The 16,286-nt window shown below is 39.7% G+C and overlaps 1 protein-coding gene across 2 annotated transcripts; it reads right to left on the reverse strand.

Moving 5' to 3' along the window:
- Positions 1-2,599: 2,599 nt before the first annotated feature.
- LOC101469279 (uncharacterized) lies at positions 2,600-6,409 on the reverse strand. 2 transcript variants are annotated; one of them, XM_004551211.2, is made up of 4 exons: positions 6,235-6,409; positions 5,010-5,105; positions 3,768-4,151; positions 2,600-3,362 (listed from the first exon to the last, which is right to left on the reverse strand). In XM_004551211.2, exons 2-4 carry the CDS (start codon positions 5,053-5,055, stop codon positions 3,319-3,321), a joined length of 474 nt encoding a protein of 157 aa, XP_004551268.2. In that variant the 5' UTR covers positions 5,056-5,105; positions 6,235-6,409; the 3' UTR covers positions 2,600-3,318. The 2 variants fall into 2 exon arrangements, with proteins under 2 accessions (XP_004551268.2, XP_004551269.2); XM_004551212.2 differs by lacking the exon at positions 6,235-6,409 and adding an exon at positions 5,522-5,603.
- Between the last annotated feature and the right edge of the window lie 9,877 nt (positions 6,410-16,286).

Here is a 16,286-nt window from a genome sequence, read left to right on the forward strand (position 1 = left end):
TTAGCTGGCCTAAAAACCCCAGCTTGAGATAATGGGCATAGCGATGGTAGTCATTATTAACGTTCTCTTTTAATCTGTTTCAGGCAGTGTACACACTCGTGTGGTTTTTTTATGTGACTCTTCTTCCTCGCAAAATGATCCCTATGAGTGACACCCAGTCCAATTCAGAGACATTATCCGATAATGGTAGTGATAAAATATCTATAAGGAATATAAAAATATGATTGTAAACTAGAACACACAAAAACTGCAGGGGTAATGCTCCACAAAATCGTTAACCTGGCACATAGAGCAGTAAAATAAACATTCTAATTGAAATTACCTTTATTGCCGAATGAGCACTCAGTGCTGCTGCTTATTTTTGAAGTGATGTATGGTTCACATTAGAGCTCTAAAACTTTACACTGGATACACTGAAACATTAAAAGTTACAGTCCAGCAACCTATTCAGCTTTAATTTGATGTTATAATGACCGCACCTTTGGCCACATCCACCTCCAGTTTGTGCTGTTGTAACTTTACAGCTTGACATCATTTGTGAAGTTAGTAAGGTAGGGTTAATAACTTGCACACATGAGTCACCCTGCAGAGGATGTGGGTCACACTTAAAACCTGCTGTAAAATGATGAACTGGTGAAAAGTGGCTCCTCCAGATGATTTTAAACTAAAGCTCTGAACATAACCTGCTCCAGTTTTGCTTTCAGCAGAAGTTATCATGGTGACTTTAAGCCTGACATAACTCACCAACTTATTTATGTCTTGTACACCACTAAATTAAACCAAATTAATTTAAGGTGATTTTAAATGACCTGGTGGTAGTAACTTAACTTTTGCCTTCCCTGTTTGTTAGCCTCAGACAGACAGTGATGTCGTTCCTGTATTTTACTGGGCTATTTCACATGAGGATTGGTGTGTCTATATGTGCGTGCGTTTGTATTCCTAGTGTGTGCGACCATCATAGTTTGTACTGCTATCTATCTTATCCAGGACAGTATCCTGGTTAAATAAATGTTAAGTAAATAAAATAAAATCTGCTGAGTTAGTTTTTATGTCCTCAGTTGACTGTAGGGAAAATTCAAACATGTTAAAAACCTGTTTTATTCAAAAAGTCTTTTTTTAAATTAGTGTTTGTGTAGATTAAATAAACAGAACTTTTTCCTTATTTTAGTGCTGTTAGCGTTAATTTTTTTAAAATGACGTTAACAGTTAACGTGGGACTGCACGGCACTAACGCGTTAACAAGCTAACCGCGCTAACGCCGTGCAGCCCCATGCACGGGGCGATCCGCATTAACTCGCTAACTGAGATTTGCCGCATTAATGTGGTTATGCCGTTAACTTCTTTTTAACGAGATTAACGCTGACAGCACCAATTTAATTGCATAATTTTCTAGGCTGTATTTCACCCGTTTCCAGCCTTTTTGCTAATGTTTATCTGAGAAAGTACTGGTATTAACAGTACCCACTGACTATCTTCCTTAGGGTGACCTAGGGTGACCATATTTTGATTTCCAAAAAGAGGACACTTGGCCCAGTCATGAAGAACTTTAATGATACTGTTTGCTTAAAGAAAATGTTAACATATTTAAACGATGCCTTCTCTGTGCGGTTAATGAATGTTGAAATAAAAAATGCCATATGGGCTTTTTCAAGTAAACAAGTGCTAAAAATTAACTTAAAAACCCCTCAAATTAAATAATGGTACAGAAATAAGGCCTCATCTGTATAATTTTTTTTTTTTTTTACCAGTACTGGGACTTTACGAGGAAATTTCTTTTGCAGTTGATCTGAAATGCTTCACTTGCGCTTTGGCATCTTTTAAACATCATCAGCGCGCCGTCTGTCCCGTCTGTGAGCGCAGAACAACCACTCACGAAACAGCAGCTTGGGATGACGTCACACATATGGGTAGGCCTATAGAAAAACCCGGACATTTTCATCGATCTCAAAACTCCTCCCAGATGGCCCGGACAGAACGTGAAAAGTGGACATGTCCAGGGAAAAGAGGACAGTTGGTCACCCTACCATAACCATGAGTATGGCATCAACCGTTTCACACCAAAGTTTTGGGCACATAATTGTCATAGTTGGCATTTTGGATTTACTTCAAGTACAGTTTGATTACTTTTAGTTTTCTTTTCTTCTTGTAGATTTTCACAAAAAAGTTCTACATTTGCTGGTCGCTAGCTAACACTATAGTGTTAGCTAACACTAGAACATTATATATTTCATGTCAGTTTCATTGTTTTTTGTGTTTGACTGTATTTGTTATATGTCAAAGATTAAATTCTTTTTCATCAAGCTAGCATGAGCTGGGCAAGTGTCTCAGAGACAAAACTGCATAAAACCAAACAATGCAAGACCCAGATTATTGAGGAAACGCTAGGTGTTTGAAAGCTTGCAAAAAACTTAGCTAGTCCCAAACAAAACATTATTTTCTCAATCTGTTTTCACTGATAGACTGTTGTTCTCAATCCTAACCATCATTGTACCATAAAGTGAAGCACCAAGCCTATGGGTGGAAAAGTCATAAACTCATAAATTAAGCAAATAACTCAGCTACTAAAGGAAGTATGTGTATAAATCAATAGCCTAGATGGCTCAAGCAACACTTTTATTTGACAGCTATAGAAAGCATATTATATTTTTATATTTATTTATTAATTTACAACATAGTGATTGCAAAGCTTTTCACTAGGAAATTACAGTATTTGAGCAAAATGCCAAATTAATCTTAAGAAAATGTTATCAATAAAATTTAATTATTTAGCTTAAAGGAAATATCGGTATTCACTTACAACGATTTTTTACCTTTATAAATGAACACAAAAGCTTATGTATTCTTGTTTCTATACAAAAAACCTTTTTTATAGTTAAACAGTCTACCCTTTATATTGAAACAAAACATCAAATGTGAAGGACATTAGGAAGATTAACTCATAAAATTAAATACATTTAACCGACTAGATGAGTAGTATCTGTCAATAAGATAAACATATCAAATAAAATATGAATACATTTCATACTATTATGTAAATGTTTTGATCAGCTAAGGATTATTTTCTGGCCATCAGTCAAGCAATCAAAATAGCAAAGTGGTGAAACAGACATTATTATGTCTTCCTCTTGGCCCATGAGATCATAATCTTGAATATACATATACTATACATATATCAGTTTATTCCTTCTTGAGCCATTCAGACATTTAGGCCTTACTCTATCCACTCAGCATGGTCAGGATTAAGTCTGATCTCAGGATAGGACATGTTTCATCTGACGATCTACATCCACTTCGATCCTTATTGTGCAACAGCTGGTCTTAGATCTTCCCTGTGTACTTCAATAAACCAAAGATACCACCACCTGCAATAAAAATGGATTAACTATTATTCATTTATTAATGTCTCGCAAAACAAATATGAGTCCAAGACTAGTCGAGAAATTACTGATTAAATACTCAAAATTGTGAAACACTGTAACAAAAGTCTCAATTATTATTTTCTATCATGTCATTTATCTTAGAGAACCAATTTCTTTCCTAAGAATATTGTAATCCTTTACAACTATCACTAATACATTTTCATAATTTTCACAACTTATTTCCTTCTATATTTGCATATTTTCGTGCCAATAGGCTCCTGTATCTGTAAATAATATTCTCGGTTGCTATGGCTCATCCCCAGTGCCATCCTGGTTAATGAATAACAGATTATATGTGATAGAGGAAGCAGAAATGATGGTAAATTCATGCTCGTGTGTAGTACTGACCGACTGCTCCCACACCGGCAATGGAGCCGATGGTGATGCCCGCTATAGCGCCCGGTGAAAGCCCTGAATTGGATTCCTGAACAATCTCAGTTGTAGGAACTGATTCAGTAGAATTAGTTATAATGGTGGGGATAATGGTGGTGGTGTTGGATGCGGCGTCTGTGGTCGTACTGGATGGGCTGTCTGTGGTCGTGCTTAATGGTCTGTCTGTGGTCGTGCTGGATGGTCTGTCTGTGGTCGTGCTGGATGGTCTGTCTGTGGTCGTGCTGGATGGTCTGTCTGTGGTCGTGCTGGATGGGCTGTCTGTGGTCGTGCTGAATACGTTAGTTGAGGCAGTGGTTTTTGGTGCGATGCTAGTTGATGTCTCTCCTCCACACAGAAATACTGACAGGAAGATCAAAAAGGGTTAAAAGGCAAGATCATACAAAGGTTTCCCAAAAGGTTAACAAACCTCTGTTCCTGTGATGCTCACAGAAACTAGTCACAACTTCTGCCTTAACACATGTTTTCTTTTAAACAAAACATTTTCTAAAATTTATTAAAAATGTTTCCAGATTAAAGATCTCAAATTTCAGCCGTTGACATTTATTGTCCAATATCAAGATAATGGAGTTCAGTACTTATTTACAGCTTTGCATTCTTAATGGGAGAATGTCATAGATAATAAACTCAACCTTTGCTCTAATGACGCTATTGAAACAAACCCCCCCCCCCCCCCCCCCCCCCCCCCCCCCGAAGGCCTAACCCTTTCAAGAATTTCAACATTTCCTACTCTGTCTACATGGCCTCCCATCAACCTTCCCTTTGATTACCGGGAAATACTTTAACTTTGGTCCACCACCATTAAAATTCGCTACGATGGTACGCTACAACTATGATTAGATTCTATGCTAACACCATGAAACAGATCATCCTTCACACAAAAAATGAAAGGTCAGTCTAGATATAGATGTGGCCGAAATTAACCATAAAAACTTTTTCAACTTTAAAAAAAAATCATAAACTATGAATTAAACAAAGTTATTTGATGTATATATGCCGAATATTTCAGTCAGCTTCCATTTGAGGGCAAAGTGGCCAGAGATGTTTTTAAGATAATCTTGTTGTGATGCTTTGTGTGTGAATAACAGTTAATTAATAATCTTTAGTTATTCTCTTCACACTCTCTTTAAAAAAAGGTTTTGTCTTCCCTTTTCTAAAAGGATCTTTTTTAAAGGTTTATGTATTGTAATTTTTTTTTACCTGTGGTAAGAAGGCAAAAAGCCGATAGAACAAGACTCAGCTTCATTGTGCTTTGAAATAAATTGACGTAGTCAAAGAGACTCCTCAGGTCAAAAGCTGCATGAAAAACATAAAAGCACAAACATGACGGTGAGTTAATTTCTCTAAAATCTCTCACTTGCAGACAGAAAATCATGAATCCTGAATTTATCATGTGAGACAGATAAGAGTAACTTCAATCAAACTCAGTCATCAATAATATGTGGGTATAATGTATTATACAAGGCAAAAATAATAAAAAAATATATTTTTAAATAAATGCCAATTGAGCCTAAATGAATTTCCATGTCATGGCTCGATATCACCAAGAAATCACTGATTTGTAAATACAGTTATAAAAAACACAAAAACTCTCAAGCGAGTATTTGTGGTCACATCAACGGTAATAAGAGTATTTACCCCGATGCCACAGCAGTCTATGAATGAATCCAAAAGATTTAAGAAAACCTCAAGAGAAAAACCGACTTACTCACCTGAGAGGGTGTCACTGATGCCTTGCTTCCCTTCTGCCTCCCATCGGATATATTCAGACAGCTACTTTTATGACCCTGTTATCACCCACCCAGTCATTTCCAGCCCTCCCACATATAATAGCATGTTACCAGAGGTCAATGGAGGATAGTGTTGCAACATGTACAGGATTATCAATACTTTCCAAGGAGATGTAATTGGTGTGCGCTTCCTGTGTGATAGTAAAGCTAAGGTGCTAGGAGTGTGGGCAGGCAAAGCAGTATAGGCCAGCTTATGACGTTTTAGTCCTGTCTGTGTTTTTAACTTCACCTGAGTGTCTTAAACCGTCAGAAAAGTGAATAATATGTGGTATGAATGCAGCCAAGCCCTTTATAGAAGAAAGTAGTTGTGAGGATGTCAGATAATCTATAATGTAATAAAGCAAGTGGCAACATCAAAAACAGGCTATCTTTAAGAGAAGGGAAGGTCATCTGAAAGGCACCTGTTGTGGCCGAACTCCTTTTTTTCTCTCACAGGCAAGAACGGAATTACATAATCATGTTACAAATTAATCTGGTATTGATAGTTTCCATACAATTTTCCTATTAGTACTCGATAATCATTAACTTTTCCCTCGATTTCGCCTCGTGTTGTATCTGCTTTACTATGTATTTTTGAGGAAAACTTGCAAAAAAAGAGGGAGCCATAGCAACCGTTTCTACAGAGTTACACTTACCTGAAAATGTTCAGCACGTCACATACGAGGTCTTTACGTTATTTTTACTTGCTTCTTCACCTTATCTTTGAGGCACTTGCTAGCAGTGGTGGCTGGAAAGACTAAATACAGAGGCTACAGAGCTGGGTAAATCGTGGTCACTGCCTCCTGTTTGCTCAGCTTGGCGAGCTGTCCAGCCAACTGTTTCTGAAAACACACCGTCACTATAGCACAGCAGCATGTCCTTAACACAATTTGGTGTGAAAGAGTCAAAGCTGCCAGTGTTTTTTCCCCCCACAGTGACTAGCAACTGTACAACAAATGCAAAACAAATGCAGCGATGGGAGAGTTTCCCTTTTTCTGAGCCGGTGAAAAAGGCCCACTGTTGATGATCATGTGTGAACCTTAAAAGTTTACTACATTCTAGAGAGCAATATGTCAAGTGTACTCTTGAAATTTTTGATATTCTTGAATTTCCAGTTTTCTTGGAAAGTTTTGAAAAGTTATGCAAGCAAATCGGGGATCAGAATGAGCTAGAAATGCAATTTAAGTGACTTTCAATGTAGCATGGCTACTGAAAAGTTTAGGCTTTGTAGTAAACGGTCTAAAAAGGAGGAAATATACAGTGAGAATCAGTTCTTCTTGTTGGTGTTGTATGCAGAGGCATCTCTGAAGGCACAATGCAGATGGGGAGATGTGATGGCCCACTATGCCCTGCTTTCCTTCTCATCTGCAGGTACCGATGATACTGGCAACACCTGGGCCCAGTGTGTCAGAGCAAGATATATGTTTTTTAAATGGGGGAAAAGGAAAGAGGAAAAAAGGAAATCTAGTTTTAAATGCTGCTCGGCTACATGAGCCAAGAGCTTCCTCAGCAGATCTGTGCTCTCTTCTCAGTTGTATGTCATCTGCTATTATTGGATTGGGTTTAAGCAGCGCAAGCGTGCTAGCAAGACAAACCATTAAGTGCTTTAATGCACCGCAAGTAGAATTTATAAATGGTTTCTGCATCTCACTGTGAGCCACAGAAGTGATTTGCTGGAGGGATAACCTGGGTTTGACTTTTGCCGAGGCCTTTTGTTTTTGTTCTTTAACAAAACAGTCGAGGAAAAAGAGAGAAAAGAAGAAAAAAAAAGAAATTGGTGTGTGTTTCCAGAATGATATTCACACATGAGGCTTCTTTGTATTTTCAAGTCTTTAAAGTGAGCAGTGGATATTCATTTCAGCTCATTGTTGACCGAAAGTTTGGACGCTCAAAAGCCCAAAGGGGTGAACAAGTAGGTGGACAAGAAACTCTAACAGGCTCCGTGATCCATATCACCCAAGAGCCAAGAAACTAAACAAACAAATAAATGAAATGACCAGAAAAGTAATTTCTTACATTTTTTGTTTGAGTGTAAACACGATTCATCAAAATATCAGTGCAGAACTTCACAAACAAATGTAACAAATGGGCTTGTTTAGCAAATGAAAGAAGAAAAAAGTGCAGAGAGGTTAAACTGACCTGTATTTGAAAGAAGCCACCAACTAAGAATTATTTTGTTAAACAAAAACAGGATGAAACTAATTGGCATCGAAGTGATTAGGAATGTTTAGCAAGATAATATGCATATTGAGGATTCAAATGGAGGCTGTAGCAACTTTGGCTGCCTCACTTCAAATCTAATATTTGACGCTTTAAAGCATTTTGAGAATCAGTTCTTATATAGCACTTTTTTACTCAACCTAAACGCCTCATTTACCTGAACCATTTTTTCTATGCTCAAGTGCTTTCTAACATTCCTGCAGATATCTTGCCCAAGGATATTTGGCATGCAGACTGAAGCAACCAGGGATCAAACCACCAACCTTCCAATTAGAAGACTACCTGGTCTGCCTCCTGATGCACAGCCACCCCCAGTGAGGTAAAGGTCTCTATATAATGATTTAAAACTATCGGGACTACCGAGTCTGTACGCTGATGACAGCAGCTGCTCGAAAAGATCGAATAACATAAAAGCTGTGTAAACAAAAGTGCCACTTCAGTTCTAACTCGATGACCTCTGACCTGAGGAGAATGTGTAATAAAAATATAACTTTGTAGTTGAAAAATAATGCGACATGATGAAATAAGTCACTAGAATAAAGGTGTTAAATTGTACTGTCTATAAACTCGCCAAGCAAAAGCAATTATTTAAAAAAGCAAATGTCTGAGAAAGAATCCTTGTGGAACCCCTGAGAGAAAATTAGTTTTCATTAAACATGAAAACTATGATGTGGGATGTGTGAATATTAACCCCATCTTCTAGTCAGTTTCATTATTATGCAGTTTGCGTTCTTAGTTACGTTTTTCAGGAAATACAATTCCAGCCTGGATTATGATTGTTGGATCTTTTCCAGGGAACAATGCAAACATACAGAAGATAATTTGTTCTTGGACCACATCCAAGTTATACATCAGCGAAGGATGAAGGATGGCTGTGCAGGACTTTGTACTGTTAGGTGAAGAGAAAGTTGCTCTCTACTTTTCATAGAGACATATTGTAGTTTTAACTACATTTTTTTGTATAGCTACCAAGTAAATTCCTATAACTCTTCAGATCATCACATCACAATTATGTCAGAGAGGCGAAACCCTCTACAGTAATATCTGTAGTAATTACGAAGGAGGCAAAGGGTATATTTTTATGGGGCAAAAGATAAAATGAAAGTTATTTTTATCACACTTATTATCTTAAAGGCTAACAGGTTGGGGTCATATAAAATGAGCTCAGTGATCAGATTGCGTTTCTTCAAGGACATTCAAAGCCAACGCACACTTTTAAAGATGCAACTTGTGGGTTTTAGAAACTCTGACATTTTTCTGTTTATCTGATACTTCATAGCAAGTCTGCTATTTACTGATTACTTGTATATAACTTATAACTTACTTGTATATAACTGTCAGATAGTGATTATCTTTTATTATTAATCTATCATCTCAAGCACTGTTGCTTTGGCATCTTGTTTGTGAGTTCCTCTGTCCCTCATAACGCCATCACGTTTTAATTTTAGGGTTTAATTAGATTAATCTGAATTCTATTCTATTGACATTCATGCCAATGAATGCACCTATTATAGCCTGATCAATACTAGCTGGTGTGTGGATCATGTGGAAAATATAGTTAATCATGTGAAAAGAATTTCACAGGTACCTGTGCAGGATTGTAAAAGCATGGTCTTACTGTTCCAAATGGAGTTAAGAGATCAAGGTGCTGCTAAACACATGCACATGATTTAATGATCGTTAGCTAATGAGACTACCCACATAAAAGGTTTGGGGAGTTTGACGGTCACAATCCTCCCAGGAGTGGATGTCCCAGCAAATTCATCCTAAAGTCAGACCGTGTAATTCTCTAAGAAACTGCTAAAAACCAAAGAGCTACACCTCAGACCCTAGTGGCCTCAGTTACCATGTTAAATATTATAATTCATGACAGTACGATTAGAACAAGACTGAGCAAGCATGGCTTGTTTAAAAGAGTTGCCAGGGGAAAGCCTTTTCTCTCTTAAAATGAGCTCAGTGATCAGATTACGTTTCTTCAAGGACATTCAAAGCCAACGCACACTTTAGACTTTACACTTTGGATTTCTTCAGGCCAACCAATCACTGACAGCCTTTCATATGTGTTTTTCTCTCCGTGTATGCTTTCACTGCATTGGCAGTGTGTTTAGAGTCATTTTCAGGTTGATAAATGAAGCAGTTACCAATAAGAATTTTTCCAGATGCTACAGCATGGGGAATCAAAATCTGATGGTACTTTTCTGTGTTCATAATTCCATCAATTTTTACAAGATCTCCAACACCAGTGACTGAAACGCAGCCCCAAACCGTGACAGAGCCTCCACTGTGTTTTACAGATGACTGTAGACACTCACTGTTGTAAGGAGGAAATCACTTATGTTATCACTGGTTTTCAGTCCAGCTTGTGTAATTTGGCATACATCAGCATTTCCCTGTTTAACTTCATTAAGAATGGCATCTCAACAGTAGGGCTGCCACAAATTTTTTTGATAGTCGACTAGTCACCAAGTATTTTTGCGATTAGTCGACTAAGATCATGCATCCAGTGGACGTAAAACGTACAGCTTATTGTACCAGCATGCATCTGCTCTTATATAACTATCATTACCTTACAGCTTGAAGTGTTAAGGTATGTGCTAACTAAAAATAAAGACATTATGATAGTTTATTACACTTTTAATGAAATTTGCAGATTGTCTCGGTGGAGACAAACTCAACAGTCTGCTCTTTGCTCCCTCAAATATAACAGGACAATAGCTCACATTTCTGTTTAATCAGTTTTCTGTTTGATGTTTATTCAGCTGTGTGAAAACTATAACTTTAATCTCAGCCAAACCGATTTACTCAGGAACAAATAAAACACTGAAAAAAGCCAGACAATAACATTTTTAAGTTATCTAAGTAAGCTGCCCCCAACCCCGCAAGAGTTGAGGCTCGGGTGTGAAATTTATGGTTTTCAGGATTTTTATCATTAACTCTGTTTCCCTGGGTCTTTTTCTGTTTTGTAGTTGTGTGTCTCATTTTGAAAGAAATATTTACATGTTACCATAGCGACCAGAGAGCATTAAGGGGCATAGAGGAGGATGTTACTCTCAGTGTTGTTAGTGCATTTCAGGAGGACGCTGCTAAAAAAGTTACACAGTTACACAGTGAATTCACGTTTATTATTTTATTTACAAAATACCAGTTTTTGTCTTGGTCGTATCATTTTTTTCAGACAAATTCTTCACCCACTTGTCCACATCCTCTGTGTCGCATCCTTGTCTCTTCTGGTCACTGAGGACACGCTCCGTATTTTGCGGTGGTTTCCGAAGTACAACAAGCAAGTCAAACTTCCTTTGTTGCCTGGTCTTAGACTTGTACATCTTTCGACATCTTACAATCCTGTGATTGCAGCCATTCCCCAACTCTCTGTGAATGGTACTCATGGCCATTGATCAGTGGTCTTTGATCAGTGGGTTTTGGTCAGTGGTTGTTGATCAATGGTCATGAGAATTTGCATAATTAAGATTAAGGAACTGACCTCCCAGCCCATTGTTCCTTCAGTGGGCTGGTTTCAGTCATTATGCAAATGTACTGTTTATAAGATTGGGGAAACCTGCAGTCAGCTGAGACTGAAGAAGTCACCTGGATGAGTGACGAAACATTTCTCCCACAAAACGCTACGCTAACAGAATCAACCTTTGGAGACATTAGATTTTATCTTTGTTGAGTGGAATTTATTTTGTACAGAATCCACCCAAATCTCCAAAACAAGTCTGCACATGGCCTAATCTACACTGTTTCACCCATCCCCTCTCAAATGACATCAGCATCTGTCCTGATGTGGCACTGGTACACTCCACCGATTCTGTGAGTGAATTCTGAGTATTTTGATGTCACTCAGTGATAACGGTGGTCTAAGAAATAAGATCAAGACACATTTACCGCTACCCCTATAAAACTATTTACTATCCGCTTACGGGACAGCAAATAGGACACAGCACGGTAAAGTTTCAACAGTTTTTAGATTTTCTTTGCCTCCCAGATTTTCTCTTCTCTTGTTTTCTAGAGAAAAGGCTACAATGGAGTCTTAGGGCTACATTAAGAAAAAGAATATTCATTTTGAGATTAAAGTTGAAATTTCAAGATTATACTCAAAATACTATTACAGTACTGTAATAGTATTGCCATGACATGACGACTTGTCATGTCAAGTCGAACAACTGCCGCAGCTCCTACACCTGCTACAAAATAGCCTCGTGTAGATGAGTTAGTGAAATGAGTTGATCCGCCGTCTTATTGTGCATTGTGATACGGCGTACATCCTCATTGCTGCACGAGGGTGTAACCAATCGCCAGCCACTTTATTTTGCACAAGCCAGGCCAAGAGAAATCCATTTCCTGTTACCTAAGCTGATACTGAAGTACGATTTAACTAAGTCATCTACAAATATTGCCAACTAATATTTCTAATTGTATCTCGAAATTTCAACTGTATTCTCAAAATGATCAATAATATATTGTACGTAGCCCTATTACCCCTTCGTGGAATTCCGATAGCATTTATGGCTCCTTTCAGGACAGATGTGGTTTACACATTACACTCCCTTCAAAGATCTTTAGTGTCTCTGACAAAGGTCATGCCTGTTTCTGAAACAATCAAACACTCATCCGGCAGCCACACGCACACTTTAGACTTTACACTTTAGATTTCTTCACTTTTTATTCATCGTTACACATTTTCAGAGGAAATGAAACATCTCAAAATGGTCACATTTACAATAAGGAATCACAGGCGTGTTGTCATGGTGGAGCTTTTTAAAGATAAGATAAGATAAGATAACCTTTATTAGTCCCACACGTGGGAAATTTGTTTTGTCACAGCAGGAAGTGGACAGTGCAAAAGTTATGACGCAAAAATTAGAATACAATAAGAATAAATACAGTACACAGCTGTACAGAATAGAATAAAATAATATACTATATACAGTAGAATAAAATAGAATAAAAATATACAATAAGATAAAAATAGAATACGAATGCTATATACAACTGAGTAAAAATACAACGATGCCAGAAAAGATTATTGCACTTAGTGTTATTGCACATGTGTGGATGTGTGTGTTTGTTCAGTTAAAGTCTTTGTTGTGGAGTCTGACAGCAGTGGGGAGGAAAGACCTGCGAAATCTCTCCGTCCCACACCGTGGGTGCCGCAGTCTCCCACTGAAGGAGCTGCTCAGTGCTGTCACAGTCTGCTGCATGGGGTGGGAGACGTTGTCCAACAGGGATGACAGCTTAGCCGCCATTCTCCTGTCACTCACCACCTCCACTGGGTCCAGAGGGCATCCTAGAACAGAGCTGGCCCTTCGGATCACCCTGTTCAGTCTCTTCCTGTCCCCAGCAGAGATGCTGCCGCCCCAGCAGACCACACCATAAAAGATAGCAGAAGCCACCACAGAGTCATAGAAGGTCTTCAGGAGTGGGCCCTCCACCCCAAACGACCTGAGTCTCCGCAGCAGGTACAGCCTGCTCTGCCCTTTTCTGTAGAGGGCGTCTGAGTTATGAGTCCAGTCCAGTCTGTTGTTCAGATGAACACCAAGGTACCTGTAGCTGTCCACAGCCTCAATGTCCATACCTTGGATGTTCAGTGGTTGCAGTGGAGAATGCTTGTGCCTGCGGAAGTCTACCACCAGCTCCTTGGTTTTACTGGCGTTGATCTGGAGGTAGTTCAGCTGGCACCAGTCCACAAAGTCTTGAGTCAGTCCTCTGTACTCCTTGTCGTCCCCATCAGTGATGAGGCCGACTATTGCAGAGTCATCAGAGAACTTCTGCAGGAAGCACTGGGTGGAATTGTGGGAAAAGTCTGCAGTGTAGATGGTGAAGAGGAACGGAGCCAGAACCGTTCCCTGTGGGGCCCCCGTACTGCAGACGACCCTGTCCGACACACAGCCCTGAGTCCTCACATACTGTGGTCGGTCGGTGAGGTAGTCCAGGATCCAGGTAGTGAGGTGATGGTCCACTCCAGAGTTCTCCAGCTTGTCCTTCAGAACCGAGGGAAGAATAGTGTTGAAGGCACTGGAGAAATCAAAGAACATGATTCTCACAGTGCTTCCAGCGGTCTCCAGGATGTAGGAACGATGTAGGAGGTGAATGACGGCATCATCCGCGCCAATGCCAGGCTGGTAGGCAAACTGAAGTGGGTCCAGTGATGAGCTTGTTAGACGCCGAAGCTGAGCCAGGACCAACCGCTCCAGGGTCTTCATCAGGTGGGATGTCAGAGCCACCGGCCTGTAGCTGTTGAGGTCCTTGGGGCGTGAAGTCTTTGGCACTGGTACAACACAGGAGGTTTTCCAGAGCTGTGGGACTCTTCCCAACCTCAGGCTCAGGTTGAAGAGGTGCTCCATCACCCCACACAGTTGGTCCGCGCAGGACCTGACGACCCTCGAGCTGATGCCATCTGGGCCCGCTGCCTTCTTGCCATTAATCCTCCTCAGTTCCCTCCTAACCTGGGTGGTTGAGAGAGACAGGCTGGAGCCTTGTGTTGAGTGTGTATTGGATGCTGTTGTTGGGGGTGGGGGGGAGTGAGCAGGGTGAATAGAGGAGGTGTGAAGTGTCTGAGGTGGAACAGCAGCAGTGGGGGTGGGTGAGTCTGCAGCCGATGTTGCAGACTGTCTCATGGTTGAATCAAATCTGTTGAAGAAATGATTCAGTTCATTTGCCCACCTCACATCCCTCCCAGGCAGAGAGTTCTGCTGTTTGTGGCCTGAGATGGTTCTGAGGCCTCTCCAGACTTCACCAACGTTGTTTTGCTGAAGCTGGTTCTCCATCTTCTGCCTGTAGCTGTCCTTCCCATTCCTTATCAGTCCCCTCAACTCTCTCTGCACCCTTTTCAACTCCTCTTTGTCTTTGGATTTGAAGGCCCTCCTCTTCTGCTTGAGGACAGCTTTAATTTCTGGGGTAATCCAAGGTTTGTTGTTGGAGAAACACCGTACAGTCCTGGTAGGTACGGTGTTATCCACACAGAAATTAATATAGTCAGTAATGCATGTAGTGCAACTTGTGGGTTTTAGAAACTCTGACATTTTTCTGTTTATCTGATACTTCATAGCAAGTCTGCTATTTACTGATTACTTGTATATAACTTATAACTTACTTGTATATAACTGTCAGATAGTGATTATCTTTTATTATTAATCTATCATCTCAAGCACTGTTGCTTTGGCATCTTGTTTGTGAGTTCCTCTGTCCCTCATAACGCCATCACGTTTTAATTTTAGGGTTTAATTAGATTAATCTGAATTCTATTCTATTGACATTCATGCCAATGAATGCACCTATTATAGCCTGATCAATACTAGCTGGTGTGTGGATCATGTGGAAAATATAGTTAATCATGTGAAAAGAATTTCACAGGTACCTGTGCAGGATTGTAAAAGCATGGTCTTACTGTTCCAAATGGAGTTAAGAGATCAAGGTGCTGCTAAACACATGCACATGATTTAATGATCGTTAGCTAATGAGACTACCCACATAAAAGGTTTGGGGAGTTTGACGGTCACAATCCTCCCAGGAGTGGATGTCCCAGCAAATTCATCCTAAAGTCAGACCGTGTAATTCTCTAAGAAACTGCTAAAAACCAAAGAGCTACACCTCAGACCCTAGTGGCCTCAGTTACCATGTTAAATATTATAATTCATGACAGTACGATTAGAACAAGACTGAGCAAGCATGGCTTGTTTAAAAGAGTTGCCAGGGGAAAGCCTTTTCTCTCTTAAAATAAGATGGCAGCAAGATAATCACACCTCTCCTGGAACAATGTCACCTGTGCAGACCAAAGTGGAGAGGTTTGGCCATAATCACAATCAAACACAGCATATCCACAGGGATTATGATCACCACAGCATAAACACGGTGGTGGAGGGAGCCGCAGGATCTGGGCACCTTGTAGTCATTGAATCGACCTCTGTACACCAAAGTATTCTAGAGTCAGATGTGAGGCCGTCTGTCTGACAGCTAAAGATTGCTTAAAACTGGTTCATGCAACAGGACAATGATCCTAAACAGGAAAAAGAACAGAGTCAAGGTGATGCATTGACCAAGTATTGCATAAACAAATACTTACAAACCTCAGTGAACTGAAGCCACCCAAATTTCCCCACAACAATGTGAGAGAAAAAGTCATGCAGAAAACAATATATTCAAGAATTTGATCATCTAAAAGTGGTTCTGCAGGGTATTGAATCATGGCCCGCACTTTGTTTTTCTTGCAAATAAAATGGTTACATTTTTAACAGTTCCATCCACTTTGTGGAATGTCCAAGGACGGTGAATTTAGGTGTGGCATATATGGAAATTAGTATTAGGGGGGGGGGGTTATATTACTACCTGACAGAGCTGAGCGAAGTCAGGTTAACTGACTTTAAAGAGAGTGTTTACTTGACAGCTGATAGCAGTATCTGAGACTGATGACCTCAGATGAGAGGTGGACAGATACAGAGACAGAGTCACCGGTGTTAATTCATTGGCGGAAGGTTTTCTCTCTATCTCT

This window comes from Maylandia zebra, linkage group LG10 (genome assembly GCF_041146795.1).
Source record: "Maylandia zebra isolate NMK-2024a linkage group LG10, Mzebra_GT3a, whole genome shotgun sequence".
In the NCBI taxonomy this organism is placed as follows: domain Eukaryota; kingdom Metazoa; phylum Chordata; class Actinopteri; order Cichliformes; family Cichlidae; genus Maylandia; species Maylandia zebra.